Source organism: Astyanax mexicanus, chromosome 6 (genome assembly GCF_023375975.1).
Source record: "Astyanax mexicanus isolate ESR-SI-001 chromosome 6, AstMex3_surface, whole genome shotgun sequence".
Lineage (NCBI taxonomy): Eukaryota > Metazoa > Chordata > Actinopteri > Characiformes > Acestrorhamphidae > Astyanax > Astyanax mexicanus.
The window spans coordinates 25,880,357-25,898,291 of record NC_064413.1 but is presented as its reverse complement, the minus strand read 5'-3'; the positions used below and the strand labels follow the sequence as shown (position 1 = coordinate 25,898,291).

The 17,935-nt window shown below is 38.3% G+C and overlaps 1 protein-coding gene across 1 annotated transcript in view; it reads right to left on the bottom strand.

Annotated features, from left to right (window-relative positions):
• Positions 1–2,182: 2,182 nt before the first annotated feature.
• Positions 2,183–17,935, bottom strand: part of gfod1 (glucose-fructose oxidoreductase domain containing 1) — a 49,762-nt gene continuing 34,009 nt past the window's right edge. Inside the window, exon 2 of the mRNA XM_007256911.4 lies at positions 2,183–11,528. Within this exon, the coding sequence (XP_007256973.2) occupies positions 10,606–11,528 (923 nt within the window). The 3' untranslated portion in view covers positions 2,183–10,605. The remainder of the gene's footprint in view (positions 11,529–17,935) is intronic.

The following is a 17,935-nucleotide window of genomic DNA, read 5'->3' as shown; positions in this document are numbered from 1 at the left end:
ACACAGCCTTGGTGGAAATCTGCAAAATAAACAGAAGTGCTTTACTCACTTAAATAAACAGTTTTTAAACAGAAATCAGTGTAGATTAACATCCAGTGCTTGTTTGACTTTAAAAGAAAATGTTTTTTTTTTTTTGTTTTTTTTAAGAATTTGTTTACTTAGCTTAGCTTTACTTAGTTACCCCACCACCACCCAGCGGCGAGAACCCCACCCAGTTTAAAAGCCTGTTTGGGGAAAGTGCACAGAATACTGGATCTCAGAAAGTGTGCTTTTTATCACGTTTTTAAACACCCAAAATCCATTTCACACAGGAGTTCTCCTTTAAGGAGATTCCTTCCTTTTTTTTTTTTTTAAGCATATTTTGCATTGATGCTTTTTTTGAAATGTAACTAGGATTTGAAGGAAAACACACCTGTTCCTTACTAGTGTCGAATAATACGCCTTATAATCTGGTATGCCTTATGTATGAATACTGGATCTCAGAAAGTGTGCTTTTTATCACGTTTTTAAACACCCAAAATCTATTTTACACCGGACTTCTCCTTTAAGGAGATTCCTTCCTTCTTTTTTTTTTTTTTTTTTTTAGCATATTTTGCATTAATGCTTTTTTTTAAATGTTAAAAAAGGAAAACACCCCTGTTCCTTACTCGTGTCGAATAATGCGCCTTATAATCTGGTATGCCTTATGTATGAAAATAGATGTTTATAGATAGAGTGCCTTATAATCCCATGTGAAAAATACAGTACATCAAAATCTTGATTTTTTTTTCCTCATGGTGCAAATTTGCCATTTTGGAGATCTATAACAGCCATTATATTAACATCTGAAATATGACTGAGTGAATGACTGAATAAATAATTGCAGAATGCAAGTTCAGTCCTGGCCACTAGAGAGCAGTCTTCACCAACAGGACCTGATATAATCTATTTAAATCTCGTTATATTAAGTCCTTTAGAATTCAAACACACTTTTAAATAAATTAATTCTACAGGAATACTAGAAGCTCTACTGCTGACACACATGTATAATGTCCACAGTAAAGCATTGTGAACATTGTACAGTGGACTGTATTCTCCGGTGTGATCGTCCTTTATCTATTTTTTGGACTTTGGGTGTATTAAATCATGATAAAAAAGTGCTTACTTTTGTTGAATAGCCCACCTTCGCTCTCCCGCAGCTTTCTGAGTTCCAGTATTTTGAGCACTTTGCCCAAACAGGCTTTTCGAATGGATGATATGGGACATGCCTTGCGCCTGCAGATAAATTGCTTTATCCACCGTTATTCAGAGTAGCTCCACACTTGATTGGTAGAATCCGGAGAGCCCTGACATTTAAAACGAGGCTTTAGGAACTAAAACAGCACAAGAAGTTTATTAAAAGCCACTGTTTACATCCCATAGTGAAGGTTAATCCCCAGGTGCCACCATCTTAAATTTAAGTCACAATAAGTCAACCGTCAAGCATGAATAGTAAAACATTTTGAGCAATGTTTATGTAATTTGTTGTTGGTTTGATGCATTCAAAGACGGTTGATTTATTGTGACTTAAATTTAAGATGGTGGCACCTGGAGATTTACCTATGCTTTGGGATGTTAACAGTGGCTTTTAATAAACATCTTGTGCAGTTTTAAAGTTCTAAATGCCTCATTTTAAATGTCAGGACTCTCCAGATTCTACCAAGTGTGGAACTTCTTTGAGCCTGAATAATGGTAAAAATATGATTTTTTGCGGGCGCAAGGCATGCATATTTTGCATTGATGCTTTTTTTAAAATGAAACTAGTACTTGAGTACATGGTTCACAAAGAACAATCTGTGTTCAAAGTTAAAAATATATAATTAAACAAACATATTTGAATTATTGGACTACAAAAAAAAACTCATAACAAATACTGGGATGTAAGTTTATTAACAGAAAAAAATGCTGTACTCATTTTACCAGCACTGTTTCCATGGCTACGACCACAGAGTCATGTGTGGCTGACGGATAAAGGGCTGTGGCTCTGAATGGCCTCCCTAATGATCTTACAAATGAAGGAGGAAGAATAACCCGGCCTGGATTTAACTTCAGTTCAGATGCTGAGAATGGATCATTAATGCTAGATGAGAGAGCCAGTGATTCTCTGATGTGATGCACTTACATTGAGACAGGAGCAGAAGAGACAAGAAGGCACAGATGCAGATGTTTTATACATGGTTTTTAATTCCATATAAACTGCAGCATCTGACCAGATACTGCAAACCGTGTCCGAGGCGTTCAGAACTTCAGGGTGGTCAGGTCAGGATGAGCAACATTCTCTAAGCAAGGAACAAACACACATTTGTAAACGCACAAACTAGTGCTGCCGCTTGAATGACAAACACATACGTACACAGAGTAGTGGTGTAGGCCAGCATTGTGGAACACTGACAGCTGATTACAGAGCTTGCAGCAGCCCTACACACACAAAAACACACACACACACACACACTCTCTCACACGGTCTTGCAGTCAATACTCTAGGCAGACAGTCCTGCTTCCTGGCCTGCCAACCCTTCCATACAGCAGATAGAAAATATAGATTTTAATGCTCCTAATACAATACATTCTCTAGTTCAAGACTGATAAATATACGTCTGCCACTCCAAAATATATACAAAGATCCATGCGTCCACAAAATACATATAGTACAATAAATAGTCAACACATCGATAAAGCAGTAAAATGGACAGTTTTCTTACATTAACAAGTTGAGTATTAGAGGAACGGCAATAGGCAGCATTCACAAACAAACTGTTAGGCTGGAGAGCCACTGAGGTGGAAGCAAAGAGCTACTTTGAAACATTCAACAAGGATTCAAGGCTTTCGCAGCAGCATTCAGCTCATTCAGCAAGCTGTGATCATACAGAGCAGCGTCATATTTCCTAGGAAACATTTGAGTAGTCAAATAAGTCTTAACCAGGTGTACACTCACACTGTGAACGTGGTGCAGCCAGCTTTTCACAGCCAACCTATAAATACAACAGGGCTAACAAGAGGAACCAGTCGTTTTCAGACTTTATTTAGATAGATTCAAGTTTGCTTCACTACAAAAAAAAAAAAAAACAAAAAAATAAAAAGTGAGTTACATACAATAACCATGTGACTCATCATGTAACAAATTTGAAACAAGGAAAACAATGAAAATTTACATGAAAAAGTTACACGAATAAGGAATTCTAGCCTGGATCCCCATCTAAAGAATGCTATTTAAGCTATCTGACTTGCTTGCTTTTTCACTATTTGCAACACTGCAACAAGATTCATTTTGAGATTATTTCCCATCATGCTTTTAGCCACCGCTGCCTTTGTGTGCACTAAAGACTGTTTGAAGAAAAAAAAAAAAGACAACACAAAATGTGGACGCCATCCTGGTTAAATTAACAGGGACAACTGCTTCCTGTTTGGTGCTGGAGAGAGCTCAGTTATTGGTTCACAATGTCCACATTACAATTTTACAAGCAGATTAAAATCAAGCTTAAAATAATGGGTCTTTAAATGTAAATAAAAAAACAGGGTTAAGATTGGCATTATCAAATAAATTCTGTGATTTAAAATCATGATATTTTTTTTAAATGCTAAATAATAGTAATAGTAATGTGGTGTGCCTGGCAACTTTCTTATAATATCTTAGGCTAGTTGTAAGATTTTTTACTTAGAATATTTTAATGTGCTAAATTACTGAGTTTTACTGAACATTTTAATGGAGAGACGCTAGTATATCTCCATATTCCATCCTCAACAATTTGGAAAGAGGAAACAGGCCAGGCTTGTTTTCTTGTCTTATAAGTTTCTGTTTTATTCTGGCTGTCTGTAATGAAGCAACAGAGTTCCATCCAGTCATTACATGTGGGCTGGGCTAAGATGGGGTTTGTGATCCAGAACTAATAGTAATAGTAGTTCCATTAGTACCTGACCTTGCTGATTCTCCTGTGGCTAAAAGCAGTCAAATATTAACAGCGACGTTCCAAAATCTATCGTGAACCCAAAAATTAAACAGAGAAAACAGTTCCACTGCTCTACATCCCATTGCTGGGGGATTATCCACATCCGGCATCAGGGATGAGGAAAGAGAGTGCCAATAGGTTATTGTATATCTACTTCAGACATTCCAACTCTATTCCTAATACTGGGCAATCTGGGTGTGTGAGCATTTGCACATCTGTGTCAGCAACAGATGCAACTTAAAGCAGCTAACTGCATTTATAAGAATAGGTGTTTTTTTATTCTATATATACAGCTCTGGAAAAAATTAGGAGACCACTTTAGTTTCTGAATCAGTTTCTCTGATTTTGCCATTTATAGGTATATGTTTGAGTGAAATTAAAATTGTTGTTTTATTATATAAACTACTGACAACGTTACTATATTATTATTACCCAAATTCCAAATAAAAATATTGTCATTTAGAGCATTTATTTGCAGAAAATGAGAAATGGCTGAAATAACAAAAAAGATGTGAAGCTTTCAGACCTCAGAAATCACTATTTGGTGGAATAATCCTGGTTTTTAATCACAGTTTTCATGCATCCTGGCATGTTCTCCTCCACCAGCTTTGCACACTGCTTTTGGATAACTTTATTCCACTTCTGGAGCAAAATTATGAGCAGTTTAGCTTGGTTTGATGGCTTGTGATCATCCATCTTCCTCTTGATTATATTTCAGTTTTTTTTTTTTCTCAAATTGGTAAAATCAATGAAACTTAATTTTTAAGTGGTCTTTTATTTTTTTCCAGAGCTGTATATTCAGGCACCAAAAATATCAGAATCACCAAGATGAGGACTTGACTTTTACAGCACTACAAGAAAAACTAAGTAAGCAGGATAGGAGAAGTAGAAAAAGAAGGGGGACAGGGTTGGAGAAGAAAAGAAAAAGTGAGACAAAAAGCTAGAGAAGCAGCAGGGTGAGAGAGAAAGAGCAGGGAATGTTTAAGATGAGCCCGGTTTGGCCCTGTAGCAGCCGGTTGCTAGGATACTGTGTGAGGGTGCACAAAAAGCACCTCTTTGAGCTCTGTGTCTTTTCATCATGAACACCCCAACTGCCTCTCCCTCACTGGGGCTCCCCGACACCACCCCCATCCCAGCGGGAGCTGTGCGTTCCATAGACATATTCGCTCTATTTCTCTATCTGTACCTGCACTGTCACTGCTCAAGAGTACGTCAAGCTTTCCAAACACTATCGGAGCTGCTTTAAATAGCTTATGTACTATACGCTTAGTTCTTAATCTAGAATGCTCTTTCTGATATTGTCACTGTCCAATGAAAAAAGTGCATCTCTAAAATAGCAATTCCATGTGAGAAAGAAAAAAAATATTTTTAATGGAAGTAACTCTTTAGAATCCATTCATCATTCAATTTTCACAAAATGTAAAGAGCAGCTCCTGTATACAAATGACATGTTACACTAAAATCTACAAAAATTGAGATTTTTGTTTTTTATTGCAAAGCAGTGATATGGGGCAGAGGGCTACAGTGTCTGATGCACATATTTGCAATCTAATATGTGCTACAAGTTGTATACAGTTTCTATACAGATTTTATGTGTATAGGAAATACTAATATAAACTCAAATGTTTCAACTGTTCAGGTAAAACTGCATCAAGAAACCACAACTAACAAAAGCAAAACTTTTACAAAGTTCCTACAGAAACTGACCTTCACAAGCAGAATCTAACCTTCACTGTCACAAGCGTAACAACACAAAATATTCTGCTATTAATTCCTGTAGGATGTAAATGAAATGTATGATAATTAAAAAATGAAATACACTATTGTTTTTACAGTGCTAATTTTGTTGTTTATAATTGTATAAAAAAAATCTAACAAAACAATTCACCAACACATTTCAATACATTTCTATTGGAGTGTTTAGGCCACATTTTTTATGGCTGTTTACTGTATGAATACTAATGCACTTATATGCGCACTGATGATATTTTGAAAATTGCAGCCTGAAGCAGAACATTTTGGGTGGAATAATAATAATAATAATAATAATAATAAGATGAAGAAAACTGACTCCCTACTCCACACTAATTAAAAAAATAATAATAATTTCTTCAAATCAGTGCCTCATTGCACTTACACTCTCTGAGCTGAGAGGCTACGCTTTAAATGCTTCCCAAGGTTGACTAAAAGGATTCCCTTTTCCTCTGAGACTCACCCGTCCATCAAAGCATTGTTTAACCGGAAGCAATTTTGGAAAGCCGAGTGTGTCCTGTTGAAGTTTTGCCAAATCCAGACCCCTTCAGTCCCCAGGCCTTTCCAAATGCCCCACCACCCCCAATCACCTCCACCTCTCTACCCAACATGTTTGTTGTGAATGCTGCTTAAAGAGAAGGGAAGAGATACTCACACACCACAGCAGTACTAGCGAACATATACATGTCAATCTTTTCCAGTTATAACATACATGTCCCCACAGTTTCAAGTTTTTATCCTGTTTTTTTTTGTACAGCTTTATAATGTTCAGAAACAAGCAAAAAAATAAATAAAAATAGCAATCAGCAACAAGACTGCAGATTTGTTGTCCTGGGCCTAGTATGTCTGGGATAAAAACAGACAATTACCCAGCATCTGCAAATTGCATTAATACAGCAGTTGTAGATGGAAACAGTGATAGGTGGACAAAGCAATTTGTAATTGGAACTCGATTGGAACTGGCAGAAAACTGTACTTTAAAGGGACCCCTGGCTGTTAAGACTTGTGTCCAGTGTCCTATACTATTATATTATAATGCATAAACCAAATCCTTTAGCCAAAACATTAGCACCACCTGCCCAATATTTAATGGGACTATTTAATGGGACCTAAAATCATATATGATTAAACCCTGGGCACCCACGCCCCTGCCGGCAGTTGACTGATTGTCCTTTTGTGGAGCACTTTTGATAGATACTGACCACTGCATACCAGGAACATCCTACAAAACCTGCATGTTGTCATTTAGCCAGTACAATGTAGCCCTTGTCAAAGTGTCTCACAACCTTATGCTTTCCCATTTTTTGCTTTCAACACAATTCAACATATCGTATCAGTGGTGCTAATGTTATGATTAATGGTGTATATGAGTAAAGTATCATTTTTTGGGAGGGGTTAAGCTCTAGTTAAAGTATATTTGAGTTAAATTAGATATTTTGTTGACTGTTTGGCAGCCAACTAGTAGATCTATTTTTTATAATACAGCAATTGAAAAATTTGGTTGATTTATAAACACAGTTTAGTAGAAACATCCCTTTAACTTTATTATTTTAAAGTGTCTATGGGACATGTTTACTATTCTAAGGCTTACAATTCATAACACTCAGGGCTCCATTTAAGGTTCTTCTCTTTTTCATACAGTTGAGAGAAATTTTCAGACTGTCAGACAATATCAAATCTGCCAAGAAGTGCGCTAAAGCCAAAGACATTATTTTAGTGACAAAACTGGCCCACTTTTAGAGTATTAATGCCCCACATAGTTCTAGAACTCTCTAGACTGGATTTCCAATACCTGTTAAAGTGTGCACCACACCAACAAGCACATCTCAGGACAATATATTTACGTTCAAGCCTTCGATGTTAGCCCTCACAGATTTAAATCACTGCTCTGTATAGAATCAACAGTGCATGCTTACTGGCTGAAATATGGTCCTAGTACATCTATGTTCTGTGTATAAATTCCTACTCTGAGAATGAACAACAAATCATAACCACATACCCCTAAAAGGGGGCTTGCCAAAGAATGTGCTGATAACTCCGATGTGTTCTGAATCCTCAACTATAGGCACAATCTGGATTAACTCTCAACTTCATTTTCTCCCGGTCTGAAACTGAAGCCTCAGGAAGCCCATTTTAGCCTTTACAAAACACTGCGATCAATTAAACGAAGTGAGGCTGAAGTGTGACCTATAGGGACATTTCATTAAATAGAAAGCCAAGTTAATGGAGGCTGCAGGATGAAGCCAATTTAAAAGGCCTGTAATGAGAAATCATGAGAATAAATCATGTAAAAGTATGAAAAAATACAGCTTAAAATTATTGCAAAACATTCAGCCCAGATAAACATGTCAAGGTGACAAGATTCACGTTCCCCTTTGTACGTGAAGCAAAATGAATGTGAATCTGGCTGCCTGGTTTTAAGAATACCCTCGGAGATGCTTGGGAATAATAATGGGAATAGTATGCAGTTAGACATTAATAAATATTTAAAGAACGGACATCCAGCTAACGTAATTTTGGGAGGATAACATTTTTGGGGTTTGGGAATTCTAAAAAGAGATATATCTGTACATATCAGTCAATTCAGATGCTTATACATTTCTACCTAGACCAATTTCACAGGGAAACGTACCGTTTATTTGTAGAGGCTTACAAACGCATTAACATTAATAAATTGTATAAAATTCAAATGTTTTTGCTCAATAGCTCAAAGTGGCCAAAACGTTGTGCTCTCCTAGAGTTCAATAAATGCTTCATTAAATATCAGAGTCCATTGCTGATTTCTTGGGAAGACTCATACAGTCAGTAGTAACTGTGTGAATCAACAGCACTTGAAACAGGTGCACTTATTTGAAGAAAGACTGGTGATGGGGGAGGGGTCAGATTTGGTCACACACTTTAACAGTAGTGTCACAGTGGAAGTGCTGCACTCCTCTTGGAGAAGTGTATACTCAAAGGCCTCTCTGTTCCGCTCTGACAATACACACAGTTCCTGATTCAATATGAAACATCCAAAAAAAAAAATCAAAATACAAATTAAAATAAATATGTCTATATTACACATAGCATGTATAAAAAGGCATGTAGTTATTATATACAGCAGGTGTTTTTTCACAGGCAGTTAAAAAAATACAGTATGTATTTTAATTAAACAAAATGTCAACATAAATATCTGCAGTTTCTGTCACAAACTTGGCCATAAGGCTAATATAACAGCACGATTAAGCTGTCGTAACAGTTCACAGAAGTCCTAATGAGTTATGAAACTCCATCAGTCTTATGATTTTTTATGGTACTTATCAATGATTACACCACTGGTAAAGGCAGCCAGCCATGTACCACCTTGTTAAATCAGCTGTATGATGGCTTAAATAATATGTTACCTACACAAACGAACAATGAATAATGTTACAGTGAACACTTGAGCTGTGTAATACTTTAAACATGTAAAACATTAAAAAAGAATAAATAAAAATCAATCTTTTGGCTTGTAGGTCGATTGAGAACTGTGTGTAACTGATCATAGTTGATATTCTGGATCAAGTTTCCTCAAAAGGTAATTTGGGAATATCTTCAGGTCTATACAGTACAGAGGTTTACACCACCATCTAGCACCTCTTACATGTTTTGATGAATAGATTTTGGTATATAGATTTTTTTAAGCTTATAACTGGATCTAACTGCAACTAGCCCTCGAGAATGTGCAACTCCAGTAATATGAAAGGTTGCTAGAAATATCCATATAAGCCATCTGGGGCCCATCTTCAGATGTGGCTTAGACATATACCTGAACCTAGCTCAGAGCATGCAGATGAAAAACTATGGAGTGAAAACCAGCAGTGCTTTGAATTAACTTCAGTATATTGTTAAAGTATCTATTTACCACTAGAGATTCTGCCCTGTAAACAAACTATAGTACTATTGTGTTCTGCAATGTAACAGGTAACACAGATGGTAAGCAACGGTATAAGATATGTGAAGAAGTTATAAAATGTAAAGTAGTAAAATGCCTAAGAACATATAAGAATATTGACTGTTTTTTTTTGCTTTTGCTTAAGTCATCATTCTTACACAAGCATGCAAGAATAGGCAGGCCAGGCACTGCATTGCACACTGAATCTAACAGGCTCCCAGGGTCAAAGCTAGCAGACACTGAGCCTCATATACGAGCTGAAAAACACAGTTAGTGCTTCCAACCTAAAGCTACAAAGACGAGCAGACTCACGTTAGCATGTGTGCACTACATCATCCTCTTTTATCCAGCGTACACTGCTGGATAAAAGCTATTCCCTTGTATTTCAGGCATATAAGGGCTACTAGACAGATTTATTGCAAATTTAACCAGAGGGAAGTTCCTCTTTAAAAGGCCTACCAGCCAAACTATTGATTTTTAGGCTTTTTGTACTGTTCTACACACCAGCAGTACACACACTCACGCCTACACACACATACAGTACACGTACACAGGACAGTAGTAATCAAGCCCATTCACTGGGTTTGGACATTCATCTCCATGCAGGAAGGACAGAGCCATGTTTGTCATGGCTAAATGTGTTCCAGTAGTGGTATTCTCCAGTGATGAAAATAAGCTCATCCTCCATGAATGCGGTGTGATTTTATCCAGAAGCAGTTCCATTCAGAGCAAGTCCAGAAAGTATATTGCTGTTTACTCTCCATCCTGTGCTTTACTTTCACTGGCTTCCCAGAAAAGCAAGCAACTGGACATGCCAGTAAGCATCAACCAGAAAATGCAGCAAGCCTGGTTTTATTTTATTCCATTCCTCTTCCTCTAATCCACAAGGGAACAAGGGAAGGTCTTTCCCTCCATTTCCAGTTAACTCCATTCAAGTGCATTCAACACGTTCATTCAGTCATTTCTCAAGCAGCTCTAGCAGTACAAGGACATTCTGCTGCGTCGCATGGCCTCGCTGATCAGGTAAGCCGGACTAACTTCAGGTTCTTCTGTCATTACTACAATGTTCTGCCATTCGCCACACTGGTTGGACTTCTTGATTGTGTCCACCACACATAGTGCATACAGACAATCCTCAAAAGTGGCAGCCATGGTGAGCGGCCGCCCATCCCAGGTCCGCCGGTCGTCCTGGTCCTGGAAGGCTTGCCGCACAGCCTGGACCATGCAGATGGTACCCGTGAGGTAGGGTGAGGGGATGTCGCTGAAGGCCTTGTCAGGCAGGGAGGCATTGCCCAAAGGAGTGCAATCCTTGAGCAGGAGCTCACGTCCTCCCTCGCCGCTGTTCTTTTGACCGTACAAATCCGTGCCGCTCACCGTGAGGCGGCCAGCTGTGCCCACTACAACCACCTCCTGCCGGAACTCGCCGGGCACGTTGAAGTTCAGCGTCACCGTGCAGCAGGCACCACCTTCCAGCACCATCTGAAAGGTGCAGAAGTCATCGCTGGTGATCTGCCTGATGCCCTTGATGTGATCAGTCTGTTTGACGAAGGTCTTGAGGAAGCCGTGCACCTTAGCGGCTCGCCGGCCTGTAAGAAACGTGAGCAGGTCAATAATGTAGCTGCCTACCGAATGAAGCCCGCCACCACCCATCAGGTCATCGCAACTCCAGTTGTACTTCTTGCCCAAGAGGCTGCCACCATGAACCTGTGCCTCGCACACCAGCAGCTCTCCCACGTAGCCCTCCTCTAGCAACTCCTTCATGCGTACAAAGGCTGGGAGGAAGCGCAGGACGTTGCCCATGATGCTCAGCAGTTTGGGGTAGTACTGAGCTGCCGACATCATTCGGAAGGCATCCAGCGGTGTGGCTGTGCGGTCGCAGATGACATTCTTGCCGATGCCTTAAGGAGGAAAAGAGACGGAGCTTAGTTAGTTGATAATGTCTACAATACTTTGCAAAGACAAACAATGAAAACAAAAAAATACATATTCATTTCTTTGTTAAAGCAAACAAGATCAACTTGATCAACTGATCAATTATTTAAGCAAGAAAAGAAATTATATAATAGAGCACACTAGGTCTTTTTCATACAATTTATTTCTATTCTTCCCATTTTTTCCCACTAGAAGGCCAATTACCTAGCCCACTTATTAGGACTCCCACTATCACTAGCAATGCTCAACACTAGGAGGGTGAAGACAGCCATTTGAAGACAGCCAGCACCTCTTTTCAAAATATGGAGCATTGTAGCATGACTGGGTAGCCAGAGAGCTCAGGCTATTAGCTAACAGATGCTTGTGCTGACCGAAATCACCTTGGGAGTGATGAGGAGAGAGATTAACCATTTATCCAATTGAAGAGAGCAAGGCCAAGGCCTCCCTCAGACTCTGATATTGTTTAAAAGCTCACAGGTCTCCCTGGAATGGATGACCTCTTTCAGAAAAAAAAGTATTGAGAAATATACTGCCTGTTGGATCACCCACAGCAACTGGAGATGCTGGAGAACCAGAAGGCAGGACTCTATGGAACGTTGCTGTGAATACGGAACATGGCCATAGCACTTCAAAGGCTGTAATTAGGCCTTCCCTTCCATTTCATCACACTTAAATCCCCACAGATGGTGTGCCCTGCCAAACATGAATATCAATGCACAGTGTCCCATCGGAGGGCGCTTAGTTTCAAAGCAAGAACACTGCACACATATTTAAGCACATTTTAATAACCCAGCCACCCATATGAGAGAAGAATGAAACAATTAACAGAGTGTCCTAACATCTGATTGCATCACTTAAACTCAAGAGCACTTATCAAAGCAATTATCACATTGATAATTTTCACTCTTACATTGTGACTCCTATAAGAACTGGGAATCACTGTGGGGCTATGGGAACAAGAGAGGCTGTTCTTTTGATGTTGCCACTGAATTACAAATTTTTACTTGCCAATGGTGGTGGTCATGGGTCATCTTGCACTTTAAAATCAACAGGGCAAACAAGCGCTATCTCCATAACTGCTGTAGGTCTTAAAATTGAGAAAACATGAGTGACTGAGAGAATGACAGTTGGACTTCTTAATATCAGAACCCTTGTCCATACTAGATGACAAAAATCAAACAAGGTCTATAAACAAAAATAGTGCACTCAGATTGATAAATTCCAAGAATAATGGGAAACCATTTAAAAAGCCTCCTGACAGACCTGCTATTGTTGGGCTGCAAAAGGCCAGGCTAAGTGGCCCGGTCAGCTAGATGAACAGCAGGGGGTTGGAGTGTTGCTGATTTCACAGCCCCCTCCTGCTTCATGTGACCTTTTCTCGAAGGGGCCTGTTTGGCGAACAGACATTGTGATTTCCAGACTTACCGGACAAAAACTTCCCAGCTAATCTCCCATTAGCTCCCAATAGGCAAACGCCAGCCAGAAAATTAATCCCACTGACCCACTTTTACACTGCCAGAGTATGCGGTGGAATATAACTCTCTAATGATGTAACTGAAGAGAGGCTAGGCAAGCTAACTGCAAGGTATTGCCATAGATGACAATAAACTAAAAACAATTACATAAAGTAGTACTAACAGTGTGATAAATGGCAGTTTATATAGCAGTTTGACATTTATAAGCAGTGTTTTTTATATACTGTATAAAATATAATATAAAAAGTATAATATAATATACAGGGCAAAATCAGTGTATAACAGGTTTGGGGAAAAAAATTAGACCACTTAAAAATTATGCATTTTAGCAAATTTAATATATTTGGAATATAATGGAATATAATTAAGAGGAAGATGGATGATCACAAGCCATCAAACCAAGCTGAACTGCTTGAATGTTTGCACCAGGAGTTGCATAAAGTTATCCAAAAGCAGTGTGTAAGACTGGTGGAGGAGAACATGCCAAGATGCATTAAAACTGTAATTAAAAAACAGGGTTATAACACCAAATATTGATTTCTGAACATCTTAAAACTTTATGAATATGAACTGTTTTTCTTTGCATTATTTGAGGTCTGAAAGCTCTGCATCATTTTCGTTATTTCAGCCATTTCTCATTTTCTGCAAATAAATGCTCTAAATGATAATATTATTATTTGAAACTTTGGAGAAATGTTGTCCGGAGTTTATAACAGGTTATTTTACTCAAACATATACCTACACATAGCAAAACTAGAGAAACTGATCTCTTTTTTTTCCAGAGCTGTATGTATATTAGAAATAAACAAGAATTTGTTGCACATTTATTGTATATTCTGTATGTTTGTGAGAAAAATAGAAAAATGATTACAGGATTTCTTAAAACATCTCTACTGTAAGAAAGGAGGTGGGTCAGTCATGCTTAGAGCTTTTGTTTTAGTTTCAGTAGCACAGGGAACATTTAACTAACAGGAGTAAAAATAATTTAGCCTATCATAGATCATCATAAAATAATCTTAAACATACAGCAAGTCAAATTTAAAAAAATTCTTATCAAAACAAAGCGTTTCCCAGCAAATTAATGTATTTTCACTCAGTGTGCAAGGAGCATGGTGGCCGATATCAAATGCTTATGAGTGATCTGTGAGTCTGATGAATCAGTGGCATTCACACATTGACAAATGCACCATCATTTTTACTCAGGGAGGGGATGAGCATGCTGAACTAGGGCACTGCTCACCGAGACTGACAGGAGTGAAACAGGATCTCGGAATGTGGATATGAAAATGCAAATTTGCAAAAAAAATAAAAATATATAGCCGCAAGCGGCAATCATCGGGTTCAAGCACCAACTTGCACAATGGTGCCTACTGGAGCATTGAATGGTGATGTGTAAGAAGGTCTAATATGATTGGAGATGCCCTGTCACATTTAGAAATTATCAAGTTTTTCACCTGTTATTAATGTTGAGCAGAGGCCTTTCAACCTGATCAGTGCTTAAATTCACATGTAAATCTAGTGAACTTTGTAGGATATTCATTAAGTGAGTTAGAACTAGTCAAAATGTGTCTACATGTTATTGGTATTGATCAGGTGGCTTCAACCAGAATGTTCACAAAGTGGTATTCAGATTGACCTTTGAACCTTTGCAGAACAAGCTGAAATGTTTGACCAAACAAGTTTAAATTAACACAAAGGAGTGAATGTTCTGATATGACATGTAATTACGAAGTTATTATAAATCTAGTTCTGAATTAAATGGCGCTTCATCAAGCACCAACTAGCACAATGGTGCCTACTAGAGCATAGGATGGTGATGTGTAAGAAGGTCTAACACAATTGGAGACACTCTGTCACATTTAAAATGATCAAAAGTCTTTCACCTGTTATTAATGTTGAGAAGAGGCACAAAGGAGTGAATGTTCTGATATGACATGTAATGTCAAGTTATTCTTAATCTAGTTCTGTATTAAATGGCGCTTCATCAGAGTGATATTGTACAGAGGTCTTTAACATTGTGAGATTACAGCAAATACTGCAGAGTTACAGCAATTTAGGTTAGAAATTCCAAGGACGCACAGATTGCTTGATGCCTGGAGAGTATTGTATGTGAAATTTTCACAAATGTTTTTAATGAACATTTACCTAGAGACTCTACAGTGTGCAGCAAGACTGAAATGGAGGTGATAGGCCAAATAGCCAGAGAGTAGTTTCAATATAGCTATTTTCAAACAATTAGCAATTATGAATGAACAAAGCACTTTTTAAACATAGTTGTATTGAGAAATTTGTCAGAGCCACTGTACTAAATATGGCAAAAACAATTAGGTGTCAAAATAGTACAGCATGATTGACATATACTCGTTTTTTTGGAACAGCGCCCCCCAGTGGGCGGATTGTTTCAGCACTTTGCAGGTCACTACAGTGTCTCCACCTGAACATAACTGCCAAATATCATCCAGATTGGGCAACATTCAGCCTGCCAAAATGTCTGCTGAATGCTGATTGGCTGATGGTGTTCAGCCATGTTGATTGATTAAGTTGCCCTTTGAACATCCTTTAGAGGCTGTATGATAGATTCTGCATGCAAAGTTTCAACTTGCTAGGTTGCACGGTTGCTGAGAAACAGTGCTCCAAATTTACCTCTTGAAGTGAATGGGGCATATATCCTGAAGGACTAATTTGCATATGGCGGCCATATTGTTTACATATTTCAACTTTTTCTTAATGAATATTGAAGCGCATGCTCAAACGAGTGTTTTGATACCAAACATGCCAGGATTGGTCAAAATTCCTAGGACTAGTTTGCAAAAGTAGGTTTTGCATATTATGCAAATTAGCAAAAAATCTATATAGACGGAAGTGCATGGTCCAAATTGGAAAGTTGTTGGTATTGACCCAAGAAATCCATCACAAAAAGAATTTTGAATGTAGGTCTTATGGTTTTTGAGTTATTGAGAAAATTGTGAAAAATGAATTTCCTTGTTTATAGCGCCACCACTTGACCAATCGGTGCCATTTTTGTTGTCCACCGAGATGCACTGATCCTACATCTACCTACCAAGTTTCATTTCTCTATGACTTACGGTTTAGGCTGCACAACTGTTTTTTCAGGAGAAAAAGAATAATAATAATAATAAGAAGAAGAAAAATCTTAGCAAAAACAATAGGGTTCTACGCACCTTCGGTGCTTGAACCCTAAAAAAAATGAAAGATGATATGGGGAAGGGGGTTGGGGATAGTGAATGAGTGTGAGAGAGAGAGAGAGTATGAGAGTGAAAGAAAGAGAGAGTGCTCATTATTGTGAAGATAACCATCTCTGCACTTTCCCTCCCCTTGGGGACCAAACCTCACTAATGGTAAGAACACTCAGGCACACACGCACACACGTACACACAAATAGACACTACATGGTAGAGTCAAATACAATTTAGATAAGCTAATCATTTTACAAGCATTATGATCTACCATGTACACAGGCCTACTACTATTGGTCTTTTTTCACGCATATACTTACATCGCCAACTCTATATCCATTATACTGAGGCTGCAACAGCGTTATCGCCATAACATATTTTGTGCATCTGTAGTGCAAACCAAATGTCGCTCACACTGACAGCACTGCAGGGCTCAGAGCTTTCCACAGAGTCACTTGACAGAGAGTGATGACACTGCAGACCTGGAGGCCTCTAGAAGTCTTTGAGCTCTTAGTGATGTGCTCTGTCTGATAGTCATCTAGGACACAGATGCTTACCTGCAGCCGGCATATTCGCAAAAATCTAATATTCATCGAAACTTTGGCTTTATTTCTATAGAAAAGGAGGTAATGGAACCACCTATTTTTCCATAGTCATTGGTCAATACATATTGTGATTTGATGTGATTTTATTTTTGCACTGAAGCTTTAAAGCTTATAAGTAAAAGATGTTTACTCCCCAATCGTTAGCAATATGCTACATTCATGCTTCAAACACCACACCTGCTTGATACTGTGGTCCATGGTCTTTGGCATCTTAAAGCTGATGTCCGTACGTTTTGGGATTTAGGGCCCTCTCTGGTGAGAATATGTAATTGCACCGAGCATGCGGAAGAATCAATTTGAACTGAGTGGGTGTGATGCAGTCTCCTTTCAGAGCGGATGAATACGATTCCAGGTTATGTTCAGTCAGTGAGAGAGAGAGAAACTTAATTTCAACTACACACTTTGGTTTTACTATGAGTGAATGAGCTACTGAGCTCTGAGTTTCCCCTTCTGAAGTCTCCTTTGCTCCACCAGCTGCTCTCGTTCAGTAAAACTGAACCAAATCCTCTTTTAGAGGCTGTACATGTAAAGTAAGTACGTAAAGACGTGTGACGTGGCCAGAAGAACTCAAGCAAAAAGCGACCCGACACCCCAGTTTTTAGAATTAATATATTATGCTTAGCAGGGATGGTCGTTACAGCACACTGGTACCATGAAACACAATATTTTATCCCTTTTCCACTCAGAAATGCATCTGCTTTCAGTTTAAGAAACAAAATAATACAGACTGCAACTTTAATTACAGGATCTGGGCCTACTTGTTTGCCGCCATGCTTGAATCATCTTCAGATATTCATGTTAAGAAATTTTTGCGAAAGCCAGCCAAGAGTTCAATCTCCTTTAAATGCGTTGTTGGTGCGTTTACACATACATTGTGGCTTGGATTTATCCATATATAACTCTGATACTCAAAATGAAAGTGTTCAGGTTTGGCCAATCACAATAAGAATTGTTTGCGGACAATATATCGTCCCATAAATTATTGCGATACAAAATATTTTTGTCATTTTAAGACTATTAAATGCCACTGACCTAATGATAACAGAATAGCATATTATAGAAAAAGCAAAATTGAAATAAATGATTTATTATAATT